Genomic DNA, 15,731 nt, shown 5'->3' on the forward strand with positions numbered 1-15,731 from the left:
CTTTGTTAGTTAAATGGACTGGATGTCTTGAGGATAGATCAGGTTATAAACCTGAAGTCTAATCTGGGAACTCTGAAAATATTACATATGCTTAGGCGTAACTGTCTGTTGGAAATGGGAATTATCTCTGAATTCTGGAGGAGCTTGGCGAGAAATCAGGGTGGGGAGAACCATCAGATACGGGTTATCAACTATTAAAAATAGCTTAACCTTGATTTACATAGTATAAACTTCTTTTCCACAGTGTCTTAATATTCAAAATGACAAGCTGGCTGAGACTAGTACAGCTCCAAGTCCAGAAACCAAACTGACAGAAATTGACAATTATCATTTCTATTCATCAATGCCCTCGCTGGATAAAGAAGTAGGTAACTGCAGCCCACATTTTCTCAACACTTTTGAGGATTCCTTCAGCAGCATCCTCTCCACTGAAGACTCCAGCCAGTTGACAGTGAACTCATTAAATTCAAGTGCCACAGTAAATACAGATTTTGGTGATGAATTTTATTCTGCTTTTATAGCAGAGCCCAGTACCAGCAACAGCATGCCCTCCTCTGCTACTTTAAGCCAGTCACTCTCTGAACTTCTAAGCGGGCCCATTGATCTCTCTGATCTATCACTTTGTAAAGCCTTCAATCAAAACCACCCTGAAAGCACAACAGCAGAATTCAATGATTCTGACTCAGGCATTTCACTGAACACAACAAGTCCAAGTATGGCATCACCAGACCACTCAGTGGAATCTTCTGTCTATGGAGACACATTGCTTGGCTTCAGTGATTCTGAAATGGAAGAGATAGATAGTGCCCCTGGAAATGTCAAACAGAAGGGTCCCAAAACACAGTCAGTGTGGCCTTCTGGGGACCCAGTCCAACCTTTGTCATCATCACAGGGGAGCAGTGCTCCAGCACGTGATGCCCATTGTGAAAATGCACCAAAGAAAGAAGTGCCTGTAAGTCCTAGTCATCGAAAAACCCCATTCACAAAAGACAAACATTCAAGCCGCTTGGAGGCTCACCTCACAAGAGATGAGCTACGGGCAAAAGCTCTCCATATCCCATTCCCTGTAGAAAAGATCATTAACCTCCCAGTTGAGGACTTCAATGAAATGATGTCCAAGGAGCAATTCAATGAGGCTCAACTTGCATTAATTAGAGATATACGTAGGAGGGGTAAGAATAAAGTGGCTGCTCAGAATTGCAGAAAAAGAAAACTGGAAAATATAGTGGAACTGGAGCAAGATTTAGATCATTTAAAAGATGAAAAAGAAAAATTGCTCAAAGAAAGAGGAGAAAATGACAAAAGCCTCCATTTACTGAAAAAACAACTCAGCACCTTGTATCTTGAAGTCTTCAGCATGCTACGTGATGAAGATGGAAAGCCTTACTCTCCAAGTGAATACTCCTTGCAGCAAACAAGAGATGGCAATGTATTCCTTGTTCCCAAGAGTAAGAGGCCAGATATTAGGAAAAACTAGATTTTGACCTTTTCTGATCTAGTGATTTTGGGTTTTTTTGTACTGTTATACTAAAAAAGCTCCTACTGTGATGTGAAATGCAGAAATATACTTTATAAGTAATTCTATGCAAAATTATACTCAACTAGTGTAGAAAATATAAAACTTTAAAAAGCATTAAAATGAATTATCAGTATGCTGAATCAGTAGTTTCACTTTAACTTTGTAAACTTAAAATTTCTTAGACCATTTGGGCTAGTTTCTATATACATGTAAATACTACAAAAGCTCCTTATTTATACTGTTCTTATCTCATTTGTTACGTTCATAGATTTATATGATACATCTGGCTAAAAAGCAAATTGTTCTAAAACTAACCACTATGTACTTTTTTTATAAATACCGAATGAACAAAAAAATGGCATTTTTTTATATTAAATTGTTTAGCTCTGGCAAAAGACAATTTAGTTGAAAAGCTGGTACTAATAAAGGAATATCAAGACCGATCTTTCCTTGAAGTTCATTCACAATCTTACATGACAGTATCTAGCATCACATTAAATTGGCACCAGTGTGTATCAGAAAGATTTTTCTACTCAGCAAGTATGTCTCAACCAAGAAAAATGCTGTATATACCTTGACATGAAAACACTGGTTCTTTTATTTGTATCAATAGATAGATGCCATACATTTGAAGGTGTGGGAGAATCACTCTATTAGCAACGAGTATTAGACACAGAAGTTGTAAGGCTCTGGGGCCTGTTTGAGGAACTGTATAGCTGAACGTGGAATGGGAGGAAAAGGGTAGGGTGGTAGAATAGGACATGGCACAGATCCTTGTTAAGCCTTCATAACCTTGGCTTTTGCCTACTAGAGAACTACCGGAGGTGTTAAATAGGAGTAACATCAGAGTTAAAAAGTTTCCTCTGCCTTGTGGGTCCGTAATAGTCTAAAGAGTAAAGGTAGGAGCAGACCAATGGGGAGGCTCTGAGATGCTCACATGGGGCATGGTGTCTGTCTGGGGTTATAGTAGTGAGAAGACAGTGGATTCTGCATGTTTCTAAGGTACAACTAAAAGGATTTTCCAATAGAGTGGTACAGGGTGAAGGTGACTCAAGTACTTGAACATCTGAAAGAACAGAGTTGCCCAGACACAGTTAAGACTGTGGCTAAGAGGTCTAGGTCGGAAGATCAGTTCACTTTGGGACATATTCTATGATTAAACATATAAATAGCAGGTACAAAAATTAAAGCCCTTTAAAATTTTGAGAATCTGCAGGCCACCCACACAAAACCATTTACAGCACTCATCACTTTATCTAAATGTCTGACTCATGTCATGTTTAAATTCAAGTGGGAAAATAGAAGTTATCTGAGGGTTAAGCATGTTTAGAACACACACAACAGGCAGGTTATTCAGGGTCCTGTCAATCCGTTGGGAGCAAGACAGGTCCACATGCCCTAGAGCCAGGTTGCCTGGGCTGCTGCCATTTTCCAAGAATGACTTCCAGTGAGGCAAAGCACGCTTACTCATCTGTAAATCGGGGATAAATATGCAGTGAATTACTCCAAAAAATAAATACGGAGCCTAGCTAATAGCAAGCTCTCTAAATGATATTTTCTTTGGCCCTACATTAGCAAGAGAAAGGAACTAAAGTCCAACTAGCTTAGTAAGAATTCGACTCAGATGACAGGCAAGTTCAGAGATGGAAAACGACTAAAGGTTAATCTAGGCATTCAAATGTAGAGACTCGGCTGTGGGCTTCCCTGGCGGCCCAGATGGTAAAGAATCCACCTGCAATGCAAGACACTCGGGGTTCAACCTCTGGGTCAGGAAGATCACCTGGAGAAGAGATTGGCTACCCACTCCAGTATCCTTGCCTGGGAATACCTACAAACAGGAACCTGGTGGGGTGTAGTCCATGGGGTCACAAAAAAGTCGACACAACTTAAGTGACTGTGACTAAAAATTCCTTCCCACAATGGTATTGAGATAGATCTCTGGAAGATACCCCTTTCCCAACCTCAAGACAATTTCTCTTGAATAAAGTACCCTTAAATATTGGGTGAGGGTGATGGCAACAATCTTATCAGGAGCCACCACTTGGAGCACCTGGAATTAACTTTAGCATCTACTAACAACCCCCCCCACACACACACACACACACGGGGGAAGAACACTCGACTAGCATGACAGCAGATACTTTCACTCCCGTTCATTCTCTGAGTCAGTCATATTTGGAAATACTTTAAGACAACCCATCACATCTCAGTACCTAAAAATTATTCTAAAGTGTTATACATACCGCATTACATTACACAGAACCAGAATTTTAAAATCTTTAACAAATTCTAACTGACCCGTGACTAAAAGTAGATTTCACCTCTTGATCAAGATTTGAAATATATTTATCACTAATTCCTCCAATTTTTAAACTTGGCTATTGAATTGTTAAGCCTTAAACTCGGTTCCTAATTTCAAAATGTGTACCAATGCCTTTCACATCAAGGTATAGCAAGCATTCTATTAGAAATCTTAATTTCATGATAATCCATTTGTTGTATAGAATTCTTGCAAGATTTCTCCTGAAGCCTGTGGAGTGGCACCCTCAAATGTACCTTACCCATTCTTCTAAGTCTCAGAACATACACAAAATATTCTCAAAAATATTACTAGGTCAATTCCAGCTTTTTAACACTCTGAGAACTGGGAAAAATTTAGACCACAAGAACTTTGATTCTACATGGAGGGGGAAACCTATTAGCACTAACTTTGACACCCTCTTAAAAAAAATATCTTTAGGAACCATGGAACAAGTACTAGGCTTTAGCTCTTTAAATCCATTATCAGATTTAACCTTCAGACTACCACAGATGACTAGATTACTGTTGCCAAGTATCTCAAAATGCCACTTATCCACAACTTCAAGGTTAAACTCAGCACTAGGCTTATTTGATGCCTAGAGCACATACTGCTGAGTCAAACCTAACTCTCGATACCCATTTTCAAAGTAAGATTTAATTCTCCAGTTGATGCATATAAAAACATTCTAAGGGGTCTGTTACCATCACCAAACTGTCAATGGGAGCATGAAATATAAAGAAACCCCTAATAACTTAATCATGGTCACAAAACTATTTAAAAACGCCTGACTGCATATTTCCCAATACTTAATAAAGGGTGTTAAGACAACTGAGATTAAATGCAAATAACCTGTCAAGAGTACTTCAGATGCAGTTAACTCAAAATTTGTTGGCAGAATGGACTAATTCAACAATGTATTTAAATGAAAATTACATATATTCTACTTTTCAGATACAGCTAACATCTGATAGAATCTGTAATCCTTGTGATAAGGCCAACTATTAATTTTAATGTCTATATAAACGGATGTGCTGAAATTTTACCATTTCTCATTAAGCTGTCCACATCCTTGTACGTAACATCATTCACATTTATTACCAATAAATTTAAAACAGTATATAAATCTGTATCTCCCAAGCAGCTTTCAGTGTCGTGCCAGGCAAACACAGATTAATGTACCCTTGCCCCTACCTGATTGAAAAAGCAGTAAGCAAAAACGGCATTTTACACCTACTACTTTACTCTTCCCCCAACCCTTGGTACTTCATACTCAGTCCCAAGTTCAACGAACTTAATGTATTAATTGGATCCCACTTTTAATTTCAGTACATGGGAGAGTCCAATTTGTCTTGACTGAACATTTTGCATTTTCACTGAGGAAAGTTTACTTAGCAATTCAAGCATTAAACTATTTATAACCTACAGCTTTACAGAATACAAAACCACTGCATTATTCTATGAAAGCAGTATCAAATAAAAACAAAATGTGGCAAGATCCTGTTAACAGCCAAAAATCCTCAAGACGGTGTCAATTCATAAATCATTTAACATGTTAATAGCTATCAATGCAAGGAGCCTAAAACAAGTGTTATCTTTTCCCAACCCTTCAATGAAAAAATGCTCCATTGCCTTTCTCGACGTTAAGAAACCAAATACTTGTGGCTTCCCTCATGGTCCCATGGTTAAGAATCTGCCTTGCAATGGGGGGAGGAGGGACACACAGGTTTGATCCCTGGTTGAGGAAGATCCCACATGCCAGACAAACTAAGCCTGTGTGTCCCACCTGTTGAGCCTTGTGCCCGAGCCTGTTTCTCAAGATTAGAAGCCCTCATACCACAAGAGTAGCTAGCCCCACTCACCACAAGTAAAGAATGCCCACTACACAAGACGTGGAACAGCCAAAAATAAAAACCCCAGATACTTACAGTACCTTCTAGTATCTGGAATCCCCTTTCCTCTAAATTGCTTTTTCACCTAACTGCTTAACTCAAATTTTTCTCCAAGGAAAGTTGATTCACTCCTCACCAATGAGCTGTTATCCCTCAAAATCCTTTAAGTGGCAGTAAAATTTCGCACACCTACTCCTCATGTGATGTTTTCCACTGAGTACAATCTACAATCCTTAACTGATAACGTGAAGGCTCATTCCAGGTTTCCTTTTTCACTTATTAGTAATATCCACCTATTCAACAGTGAGGTCACATGAACACTGTGAAGTGACAAAACAACACACACATTTCTAAAAATATTTTAATGAAAAAGTTATCTTTCTGTAAACATTTCATTATACTACAAATAAAACATTTGAATCCATTACAGACCACCTCTTAAAGTCTTATAAATCAGAGTAAAACATTGAGATTTAAAAGAAATCTTGAATACTTGATATAGGCTAACAATCCTTACGTTACCCCTGCACATTAGCATGCTTACTCACTACTTTGTGACAATTATTGGAATTCCAAGAGATACTGGCATTAGAAGTATTTCAAATTGTCACTTACATAGTTAGAACTCTTAAAACCAATTTTATTTCAACTGTTCAACAAATGGTCCTTTTTACCAAATTTTCTTCTTTAGGACACTGAGTGTAAATCAAGATTTTTTCTTTTGAAGAAATGTAGTGTGGGAAGCTGCAACCTAGGAGTTTTGACAAAAGATTTGCCTTGACCATCTCTTGTATAACTTCTTTGTTTACTGGTGTTGAGTTAAGAGCATCGTATTTTTCAGAAATGACAGTGAAACTACATTTAAATAAAATCACTTTATTTCATAAAATCAGATGGACTGGAAAAGAACAATGCCTTGCCTTTAAAAAAGAAAATGTTTCATTCTTAGGAAATTTGCGTCATTAAAAACCATGTTGTAAAGAAAATTATTAAAAAGGCTATTTACCTTATTTCACACTTCTATGATGTTTAGAAACTCAGCCCTGATTTAGTCAGACCCCCAACCAGCCATTCTCTGAAAATAAATCTGTGGCAAACTACTTGTTTATATATAAGAACTTGACTTATAATTTAGAAACTAGTTTTATTTTAACCGTCTGTCCCCTCCCCCAAGTGTTATTTTAAAAAGTGAATTAACACCAAATCTCAAATTTTAACAAGCCCTTTTGGGGCAGCAATAATAGCCCTTATGAACAATCAGCATCTGACTTTGTATAGCAATGGAGTAATATTTTTTAACTATTCTTTGGGAAAGGTTGTCTTCTAGAAAGGAGCTTTAGTTTACGTAGGGCCCCACTACCTTCTGGTTAACAGGTCAACAACGAAACCAAAAGAGAACCGAAAGTTTATCCTATTAGTCCAAATAATTCCCTGAAGTCATATGCAAGAGAACTTACTTATGTATGAGGCCACTTGAATGAAGACCATTTTTAGATCTGTATGATCTGACAGTTTTGAAAGTTCATTCCAGATTTTTTTTTTTTCCCCTAGAATGAGGATTGGAAGTGTAATGTTTGTTACAGGTCATGCTTGTTACAAAAATTCTTTAAAAAATCTGGTCACTCTCTTGCCAAAAATTGACTTTATCCTAAAGACACCAACAATGAATTGTTCATATCTGACTCAAGATCAACACTCATGGTTTTTGCAGAAAAAAATCTTAAAACTGTTTAAAATGTGCTGGATGTGATTCCTCAAGACAAAGCTTTCAGGTGAACAAGTTTGCCAATGTATCTAATAGTTTAAAAATATGTACTGTAAATTTATGGGGAAACAAATGGTGTCATCAGGCTTTACTGTGAGCTACAAACCTTACCCAGCCAGAAACCTTCGTATTTAAGATGGTAGGAAAGACATTCCTCATTTAGGCAAGTAGGGTTCTCATTCAACCTGCAAATCAAAAAAATTACTCTTACCTTGCTTTACAAAAAATTACTCTTTAATTAGTGAAAAAATTCAAATTCAAACCTTACCTAATGCTTATTGCCCTTCCTTGCAGGTCTAAATGCTAGACCTAGTGACTGTGGCCAACTATCTCTCATTGGTGTTCCAAAAGGCGAAGAGCTCCTTCCTGCTAGACCTTCTTCGATATTTCAGTTGTAATAAGCAGATTTAACTAGCTTTTGGAAAGTTGCTCACTATCACCATAGTATTTTATGCCTTCACTTCTCTGTAGTTGAAGCTCTTGCTGCTGCCTTGTCATTCTTTATTTATGCTGACTTGTCCATACTCAAAATGCTGCTGAAGTCCTGTCTTAGTGAGTCTCGTTTGATCCACACCGTGCTTAAAAAGCACATCTTAGGTCCTTTAAAGCTGGTTAAATCGCTCTCCTCATGGCTTAACTTTTCCACACTGTTCACAAGAACTAAACTAACAATACAACTTATAAACAGGTCACATACACAGATTTCACCTGCTTATAGGTTGCAAACATCAACTTACTGACAGTATTTTCACTATTAAACTAGTTCCAGAACATAGAAAGTTTTGTTAACAGTACAATTAACCTCGTATGTCATTAAAGGATACTGTCAAGGTTGTGTCAAAACAATTTCACAAACATAGAAACAGGAAATGTTAACCTCCCCCATTCCTTCAACCTTTATTATATGAATAAAAAAAACTTGAGACAATTTAGCTTAATTTTAATGTTTCCCAAGCATTATTTTGACCAGGTACCCAGATTTAAGTTATGAACATTGACAGTGTCCATTTATATAACCACACTTTTAAGTTGTTAAAGACTTAAACCATTTGCTAATAATTAGCCTATTTTCTACACTGCTTATTCACATATGTCCATTAACAAATGGAATGTTGTCTGTTACATTTATTGGTTTGTGAGTGTTTTCTGAAAAACTGCAGTGTCTGTGAAGACCAATTTCCATGCTGGCATGCATCCAAATATTAATGCACAGAGGCACAGAATTAGAGCAACGAGAGCATAGTCAAACACTAGCACGCCCCATCCCCCCTTTATTGCTTTTTTGCTTAGTACTTCTTAGAACAAAAATAAGAATCTCGAATTCAACGTTCAACTGGCAAAGAAACAATAACAACAGGGCACATACTCAGGGCTTGAATGAAATTGTAAACACTAGCTGGCGCAAAACAGTAGACATTGATTTATATATATATATATGTGCGACCTTGTTATCTAAAACTCTTCTCAACAAGGATCTTCCAAACAAATTGTAAACTCATACCAACATGATTTAGGTTCAAGCATACAAGTGAATAACAGTGTGTTCTCTGGGATTTTGAGTGAGTACAAGCTGACTATTCAAATTTGAATTCAGGTCTTGGGGAAGTGAAAAGCTTTTTTTGTACTAAGCAACTGTGCTGCAAGTCTACTGCAGTTTAAGTATCTGGGATGATTTCCATCTAGACTATCCTTGGTTTTCACCCAGGAAAATGCAGAGGGTACAAACAGGAAAGCATGCCAGCCAGATAAGGGTTCAACAATGCATGATTTTTATTCCCTTGCTCTGAGAGCTTGTATCAAAAAAGTATGTATTGAACCAAGGAAAATAACTGAAGATTTACGGGCCTCTTGTGCTTTAAAAAGGAAAAAAAGGTAGCCACTAATTTGCTCAGATACAGCAGGCTTAGTGGTCTTGTATTTTCAAGATTTTAAGAATGTTTCCTAAGGTAGGAGGAAAGGGGAAACATTCACTACCCCTTCCCAGAATTTAAACAGAGGGCAGTAGACATTCTTTACACCCAAATAAAACTATGGCAGCAGTTCACTTGTGACCAAGGTGTATGTAGAATGGAGATGTTCTAAACACAGCTAGGACTCTCAGCAAAGCTAATACACTAAAATCATGATTACATTTTGAAAGAAAATGCACAAAAACCAAATAGAAATTTTGAGATTTTTCATTTGAATGTAAATCTTAATGCTATTAAATTCACAAATATGCTAATTTAAATACCCAATTCTATTATCTAAAACACACATTGCAAACATACAAATATCTATTCTCTCCACATGTCAGAGCCATTCATTTCATGGTTTGGAAATGGGGAGAATAGATTCCCCTTAAACTGCAAGTCAGCAGGTGTTTCTTTACAGTTAACTTTAGCAAAATTCATACAAAATAGTAATTAACAATGATCTTCTTTACTTGTTAACTCACAAGGAAACACCTTCAAAACTGCATTTTGTTAAAGTTTCTGTACTAAAATGTAGAAAAACTGAACTACACAAATATTGAAAAGTTAAAAATTCCTTAATTTTTTATTCCTGGTACCACTACCACAATTTACAGGGCAATATACCTGATGTAATGAAAAGAAAAAGAAAAAGACAAAGCTACAACAGATAAAAGACCTCAGGAATGTACATCTAATTGACACTACATTGCATTAATCAATAGCTGCACTTTTTGCAAACTGTGGCTATGACAGTCCTGAACAAGAAGGGTTTCCTGTTTAAGCTGCAGTAACTTTTCTGACTATGGATCATCGTTCCTTCTGTGGCAGATTTTTACAGTTCCTCTAACGCATTTGGGACGACTGTCTCAAAGTAACCTGCAGCTTTCCTGACAACTCCTCGCTCTCTCTCCTGCTAAGAACTGTAGCCTGTTGAATAATACAGGATAAAAAAATTATTACACTCAGTGAACAATTCCACATATTCTTTTATCATCATTATAAAAACTTAAAAGATACCTACCCTTTTCTTCTGAGTTTTTAGAACCTTCTGCTACCATATCCACCACTTCCACCACCAGATCCATAACCACCTGGAAATACACAAAAATTATAAAGAAATATACATACATTTTTAACTTAAAAGGCAATAAAGAATTTTGCTAAAAAAAAAAATTATTTACCACCATAGGGACTGCCCGAGCTTCTTCCACCAAAGCTACCCCCTTTCATGGGTCCATAATTTGATTGCTGTTGTCCACTATAATTTCCAAAATCATTATAGTTTCCACCACCACCATAGTTACCTGAAATTACAAGATTTTATTTGTGGCTGACCTACAGAAGTTATTTTCCTTGTTTTTAATATATACATGCATTGCATTATCTTTCAACAATCATGGCACTATCCTGACACACACAATCCTTTGAAATTTCACAGAACTATCAAAACTCTTTCCACCAGAAAGACCTCAGACATATGCAGGAGAGGAATAAAGAGTGAAAACTGGCTCAAGAGACTAGACAGCTACCAGTCTTCATTATTAGATGGTATATACACTCTGGCACATTCTCTACTTCACAACACTAAACACCATAAAAACTGATCAATTCACTGTAGCTGATACAGTATAACTTCTAAGTCATTGATAAAAAGCATTTCAAATTGACTATTACGAAAAACCTGTTGTTGATACAGCAATACAATTCAAAATTGAATACATTCATAACAAAATTCTTTGAAGTATCACGGAGTAATGATGCAGACTAACTTAAGAGTCTGAAACACTCCTAACATATTTTTAATCACCTAAATCCTGGTAACACCTATAAAACCTGTCTGCATATTTAATTTATAGTTACTATCTGTACAGCTTTAAAGTGCCTGAAGTAAAATTCAGGCAACAAACATTACTGTTAAATGTCCCATTTCAATATGGAGAACACGTGAATACATTTTGCAAATTTACTAAATCACAGCAATGTAAGAAAATTCAGTTTAATTTTCCACTATTTGAGTATTTGCTATTATAAAATGCGAAATTTCACCTGTTTTAACATTTTTTTAAAATGCATGTAATGAACTATAAAAACAATATGGAATACTTAAAAAAAGTGAAAGCCTACCACCTCCAAAATTTCCTCCTTCATTGTAACCATCATATCCTCCACCACCGCCACCATATCCACCACCTTGGTTTCCATATCCTGGTCCACCACCACCGTAACCTCCTCTACTACTATAACCAGGACCACCGCCATAGTTGCCACCTAGAAAAACAAATGGGGTTTTTAGACAAAAACAAATGTACAGTTATAGAATGCCAGTTTACTGTGCTTTTAAACCCCAGGAAAACAGGTTGATTAACACACTAAAGCTTGGTGATACCTGGTAAATAGAACAGCTACAATCTGGGCTATTAACCACTAATATGAAAGCTTAAATCTTTTGATATTAAAAAATTGTTCCATTTTTTTAAAAATCTAAAAAAACAGTAAACATTCTCCTCTGAGAAAAATAATTCCACCTCAGTTATCAGTACAATAAATCTTATCAGCCAAAAAGAACAAGATAACATTAAATCTTAAGGGGGAAAAAAGGTCTAGTCTTCTACAGTATTAATTTATAAGCATACTTTAATAATCAAGTCACACAAAAATACAGAAACAAAGTTGGAGTATCAAACATCACAAACGTACCATCACCTCCAAATCCATTATATCCACCATCACCTCCTCCGTAACTCCCTCTGCTGCCACCACCTCCACCACCATAGCCTCCTTTAAAAAAAAAAAGGTGTGAATTAAATGTATATTCAATTTACTAATAAATTTTAGGTAGACGTGTTCTCAGAAAAAAGATAACGTCCTACCTCTTCCACCAAAGTTCCCACCACGGCCAAAGTTACCGCCACCACCTCCAAAGTTTCCTCCACGACCCATAAAGTTGCCAGATCCACCTCCACGACCTTGAATACAGGCAAGAAAGATCTTTAAGAAACTTATCATCATAACTTATGTCTATTTCGTATGCATATATGATACTATACTCACCTCTTTGTGATCCAGCAGATTGCATCTCTTGTTTAGAAAGGGCCTTTTTCACTTCACAATTATGCCCATTAATAGTGTGGTATTTCTGAACTAAAAATTTTTTTAATCAAACAAACAAACAAAAGTTATTTGATGTTTTTGGAAAAGCACATATAAATGATATCCTTTATTGCTATACAATTTATTAAAACATCATCAAAAGGGTAGTGACTTCTGAGTGGGGCTGAATGTTCTGGGATGTGAATCACATTTATCGATCCAGATGCTGGTTACAAGTGTAGCCACTTCATGAAAACTGTACCGTACACTTTTCTATGCTATTTTATGCACAATACAAACTTATAAGCAATTTAGCAAGTTTACAACACAGCAAACCATTTCTGCTTTCCCATTCCAGTTCTTTTCAAATTGCTACTTACCAACAATTTTATCAACTGTATCATGATCGTCAAAAGTTACAAAAGCAAATCCTCTCTTTTTCCCACTCTGCCTGTCTTCCATAACTTCTATGGTTTCAATTTTGCCATACTTTTCAAAGTAGTCTCTCAAATTATATTCTTCTGTATCTTCTTTAATACCACCAACAAAAATTTTCTTCACTGTTAGATGGGCACCAGGCTTTACAGAATCCTACAAATAAAAAATACGTAAGTAAAAAAAACTCAAAATTTTTACAATTTCACGCCATACAACATGGTATTATTAAAATACCTCTCTAGAAACAGCTCTCTTTGGTTCCACTACACGCCCATCAACCTTGTGTGGTCGAGCACACATTGCTGCATCCACTTCTTCAACACAAGAGTAAGTCACAAAACCAAAGCCCCTGGAACGTTTTGTTTGGGGGTCTCTCATCACCTACAAAATAAAAATTTTAAAGCACTGAAACACACCTCCACAGGTCCTCTGCCCTCTTTTGAGGAACTTTTTTGTTACTTTAATAACTTACCACACAATCTGTAAGTGTGCCCCATTTCTCAAAATGTTCTCTTAAGCTATCATCTGTAGTTTCAAAGCTCAGACCACCAATAAACAGCTTTCTCAACTGCTCTGGTTCCTTGGGATCATGACCCTGAGGAAAGAAACCAATACATTTTATTTCGTTTAGTAGTTAAATGCAAAGAAAAATGCACAAGACTTTTCATCCCCTACAAATAACGACAAATTCCTGTACCATTATCCCTCTGTCCAGTTAAAACACTAGGGTAGAATCACACACATCAATTGATTAAAGGGACCCAACACCAAGAAACCCTATAACCAAACTCTGAAATGCCAACATCACTTCAAAACTGAATTGAAGCCCAAGAGAATTCCAGATTCAAAAGTCCCATAATTTTGAGCTACAATTACAAATTCCTGAGGGTAGATTATTTTTGAAGGGGCTACGGAGAAACCACTTTCTAAGAAATTATTGTAAATTCAGTATTTTATCTATATGGTTTCTTTTCCTAACTTCCCTCCTGACTCTACACCTCCCAAAGCATTTAATTTTAAACCACAAATCCGTGAAGTACAACTTATGTTACCAGTGACAAACTTAAAGGGAAATTTACCACTTTCAAGCAAATAAAGATGTTGAAATAAATATTTCTCAATGAAAGAGGAAACCAGCATTCCCCCTCAACAAAAAACCTGTGGGGGGAAAAACCTACCACATAAAAATTTCCTATTTGCACTCCTACCACATGCCCAAAATATCAAAACCAACACTTTACTGGGTCACACAAGCACCAGTTTTGGACTTACGTTAAGTACAGTATTCGATATAGTTTGGCAAGAAAGGAGCCCAACAAAACAAAAATTTGAGATTTACAGAAAACCAACGTATGACCTGAATTTATACTTCAACTAAGTCTTTAACAAATTACACGAACAGCCACTTAATACACATATGCATTAAATACATATCGTTCATCAAAAGCGCTTAAATACATTACATTCTAAGGTCTTCCTGTGTCTTCTAAAAGTAGAGACGCTAAGGCATTTAATATGAAGAGGCTGTCACATACTAGGAAAAAATGTTAAACGATTAATAGCCTAAAGCATTAATTCACTTAATTTCATCTTTTCAAGGCCCAGTTAAATGCATCTAATTGACGACAACGCAAAGTTGACAAAAGAAACAACTAGAACCCACGGGGAATTATCTCAAACAAATGAAAAATTCGACTCTGGTTGCAGGCCTGGAAAACAAACTTCCAAGAAACTACAACCAGAGCCGACCCATCAGAGAATAAAAAAATGAAGATGAGAAAATTTTCAATTACATATTTTACAACCACACTCAAATTTCGAGATAAAATACTTTACCCACATGGCGCGAAATTACGTGTAATTCTAAGTACTTTAGCAAAAATGGTAGCTCAAGAAGTACTTTAAAATGGTAAACTTCACCAAAAAAAAAAAAAAAAATCGTGTTTTCAACCAAGTGTTGCGAGGTACAGAACGAGACATAAAATTTTCCACTGAGAGATCTCTAAGGCCTAGAAACGCGTCGGGAGAACATCACCGAGAGCACTAGGCCCCAAGCTTCGAGACCATTTGCGGCATTCTCTGCTGGGCCGCCTCCTCCCTCTTCCTTCCAATCCCACGCTCTCTCCCGCGGCGGAGCCAGGCGGCGGCCATTGCGTGCCAATGCGCCATTTCGTAACGCGGCAGCGGATCAATGTCAGTGCGGCCGCCGCCCGCCTGCTCGCTCGCCCGGATGTGCCTGCTCGTCCCCTCCCCTCCCCCACCGCCTCCTCCCAACCGCTCTCGCCGAGGCCCGCCATGCCGCCCTCGGCCTCGGATCCGAGGCCGCGCGGCCAGCGGGCCAGCTCCCCTCCCGAAGTCTCCCCAGCCACACCGCGCCTCCACGGGACCATTTGTGCAGCCCAGGGAGCCGGCGGGGCTGGCGAGAAGCCCCGAGGAGGGCTCCGAGGCCCGCTCCCCTCCCCCTCCCAGCGCCCGTCTCCACGCAGAGCGCGGGACGGCCGACCCGGTCCACCCGGCCTCCCCGCTCCCACCGAGACAGGCCCCCCACCTTGCCGGCCACTACCCAGCAACCCCCCGCTCTCCCCCTAATACCTCCTCCCCCCGGCGGCGGCGGCGACGGCCGGAGTCGGGCTGGGGGCGACCGGGCGGCGGTTTTACCTCCATTTTGAGACCGGACTCGCCTCTTCCAACTCGAGTTCAATATGGGACCGAGAGGAAGAGGCGGAGCTAGCCGTCACGTGACGCATTTTCCGCGCGCCGCCGGCCTAGTGGG

The 15,731-nt window shown here is 38.1% G+C and overlaps 2 protein-coding genes across 19 annotated transcripts in view; one reads left to right on the top strand and one right to left on the bottom strand.

The window, feature by feature from the left end:
• Positions 1 to 1,962, top strand: part of NFE2L2 (NFE2 like bZIP transcription factor 2) — a 175,003-nt gene extending 173,041 nt beyond the window's left edge. For all 7 annotated transcript variants that reach the window (XM_081579598.1, XM_081579597.1, XM_081579595.1 and 4 more), the window contains one exon: positions 245 to 1,962. In XM_081579598.1, coding sequence (XP_081435724.1) covers positions 245 to 1,477 — 1,233 coding nt within the window. In that variant the 3' untranslated portion in view covers positions 1,478 to 1,962. The remainder of the gene's footprint in view (positions 1 to 244) is intronic.
• Positions 1,963 to 6,057: 4,095 nt separating this feature from the next.
• HNRNPA3 (heterogeneous nuclear ribonucleoprotein A3) lies at positions 6,058 to 15,657 on the bottom strand. Of its 12 annotated transcripts, none has more exons than XM_081579623.1 (11): positions 15,617 to 15,657; positions 13,431 to 13,553; positions 13,193 to 13,339; positions 12,901 to 13,111; positions 12,482 to 12,571; positions 12,301 to 12,396; positions 12,128 to 12,208; positions 11,558 to 11,698; positions 10,612 to 10,734; positions 10,452 to 10,521; positions 6,058 to 7,660 (listed from the first exon to the last, which is right to left on the bottom strand). In XM_081579623.1, exons 1-10 carry the CDS (start codon positions 15,620 to 15,622, stop codon positions 10,469 to 10,471), a joined length of 1,071 nt encoding a protein of 356 aa, XP_081435749.1. In that variant the 5' UTR covers positions 15,623 to 15,657; the 3' UTR covers positions 6,058 to 7,660; positions 10,452 to 10,468. The 12 variants fall into 12 exon arrangements, with proteins under 12 accessions (XP_081435749.1, XP_081435748.1, XP_081435747.1 ...); XM_081579622.1 differs by having other exon boundaries at positions 6,058 to 10,357; XM_081579621.1 differs by having other exon boundaries at positions 11,555 to 11,698.
• Between the last annotated feature and the right edge of the window lie 74 nt (positions 15,658 to 15,731).

Source organism: Giraffa tippelskirchi, chromosome 3 (genome assembly GCF_054371585.1).
Source record: "Giraffa tippelskirchi isolate mGirTip1 chromosome 3, T2T-mGirTip1v1.2.pri, whole genome shotgun sequence".
In the NCBI taxonomy this organism is placed as follows: Eukaryota; Metazoa; Chordata; class Mammalia; order Artiodactyla; family Giraffidae; genus Giraffa; species Giraffa tippelskirchi.

Excerpts from the sequence above, each read along its gene's own strand:
- HNRNPA3 (XM_081579615.1), bottom strand. The coding sequence starts at position 15,622 with ATGGAGGTAAAACCGCCGCCCGGTCGCCCCCAGCCCGACTCCGGCCGT. Across the intron at positions 12,397-12,481 it reads ATCTGCTGGATCACAAAGAG|GTCGTGGAGGTGGATCTGGC; the intron begins GTGAGTATAGTA and ends CCTGTATTCAAG. Across the intron at positions 12,209-12,300 it reads TGGGAACTTTGGTGGAAGAG|GAGGCTATGGTGGTGGAGGT; the intron begins GTAGGACGTTAT and ends TTTTTTTTAAAG.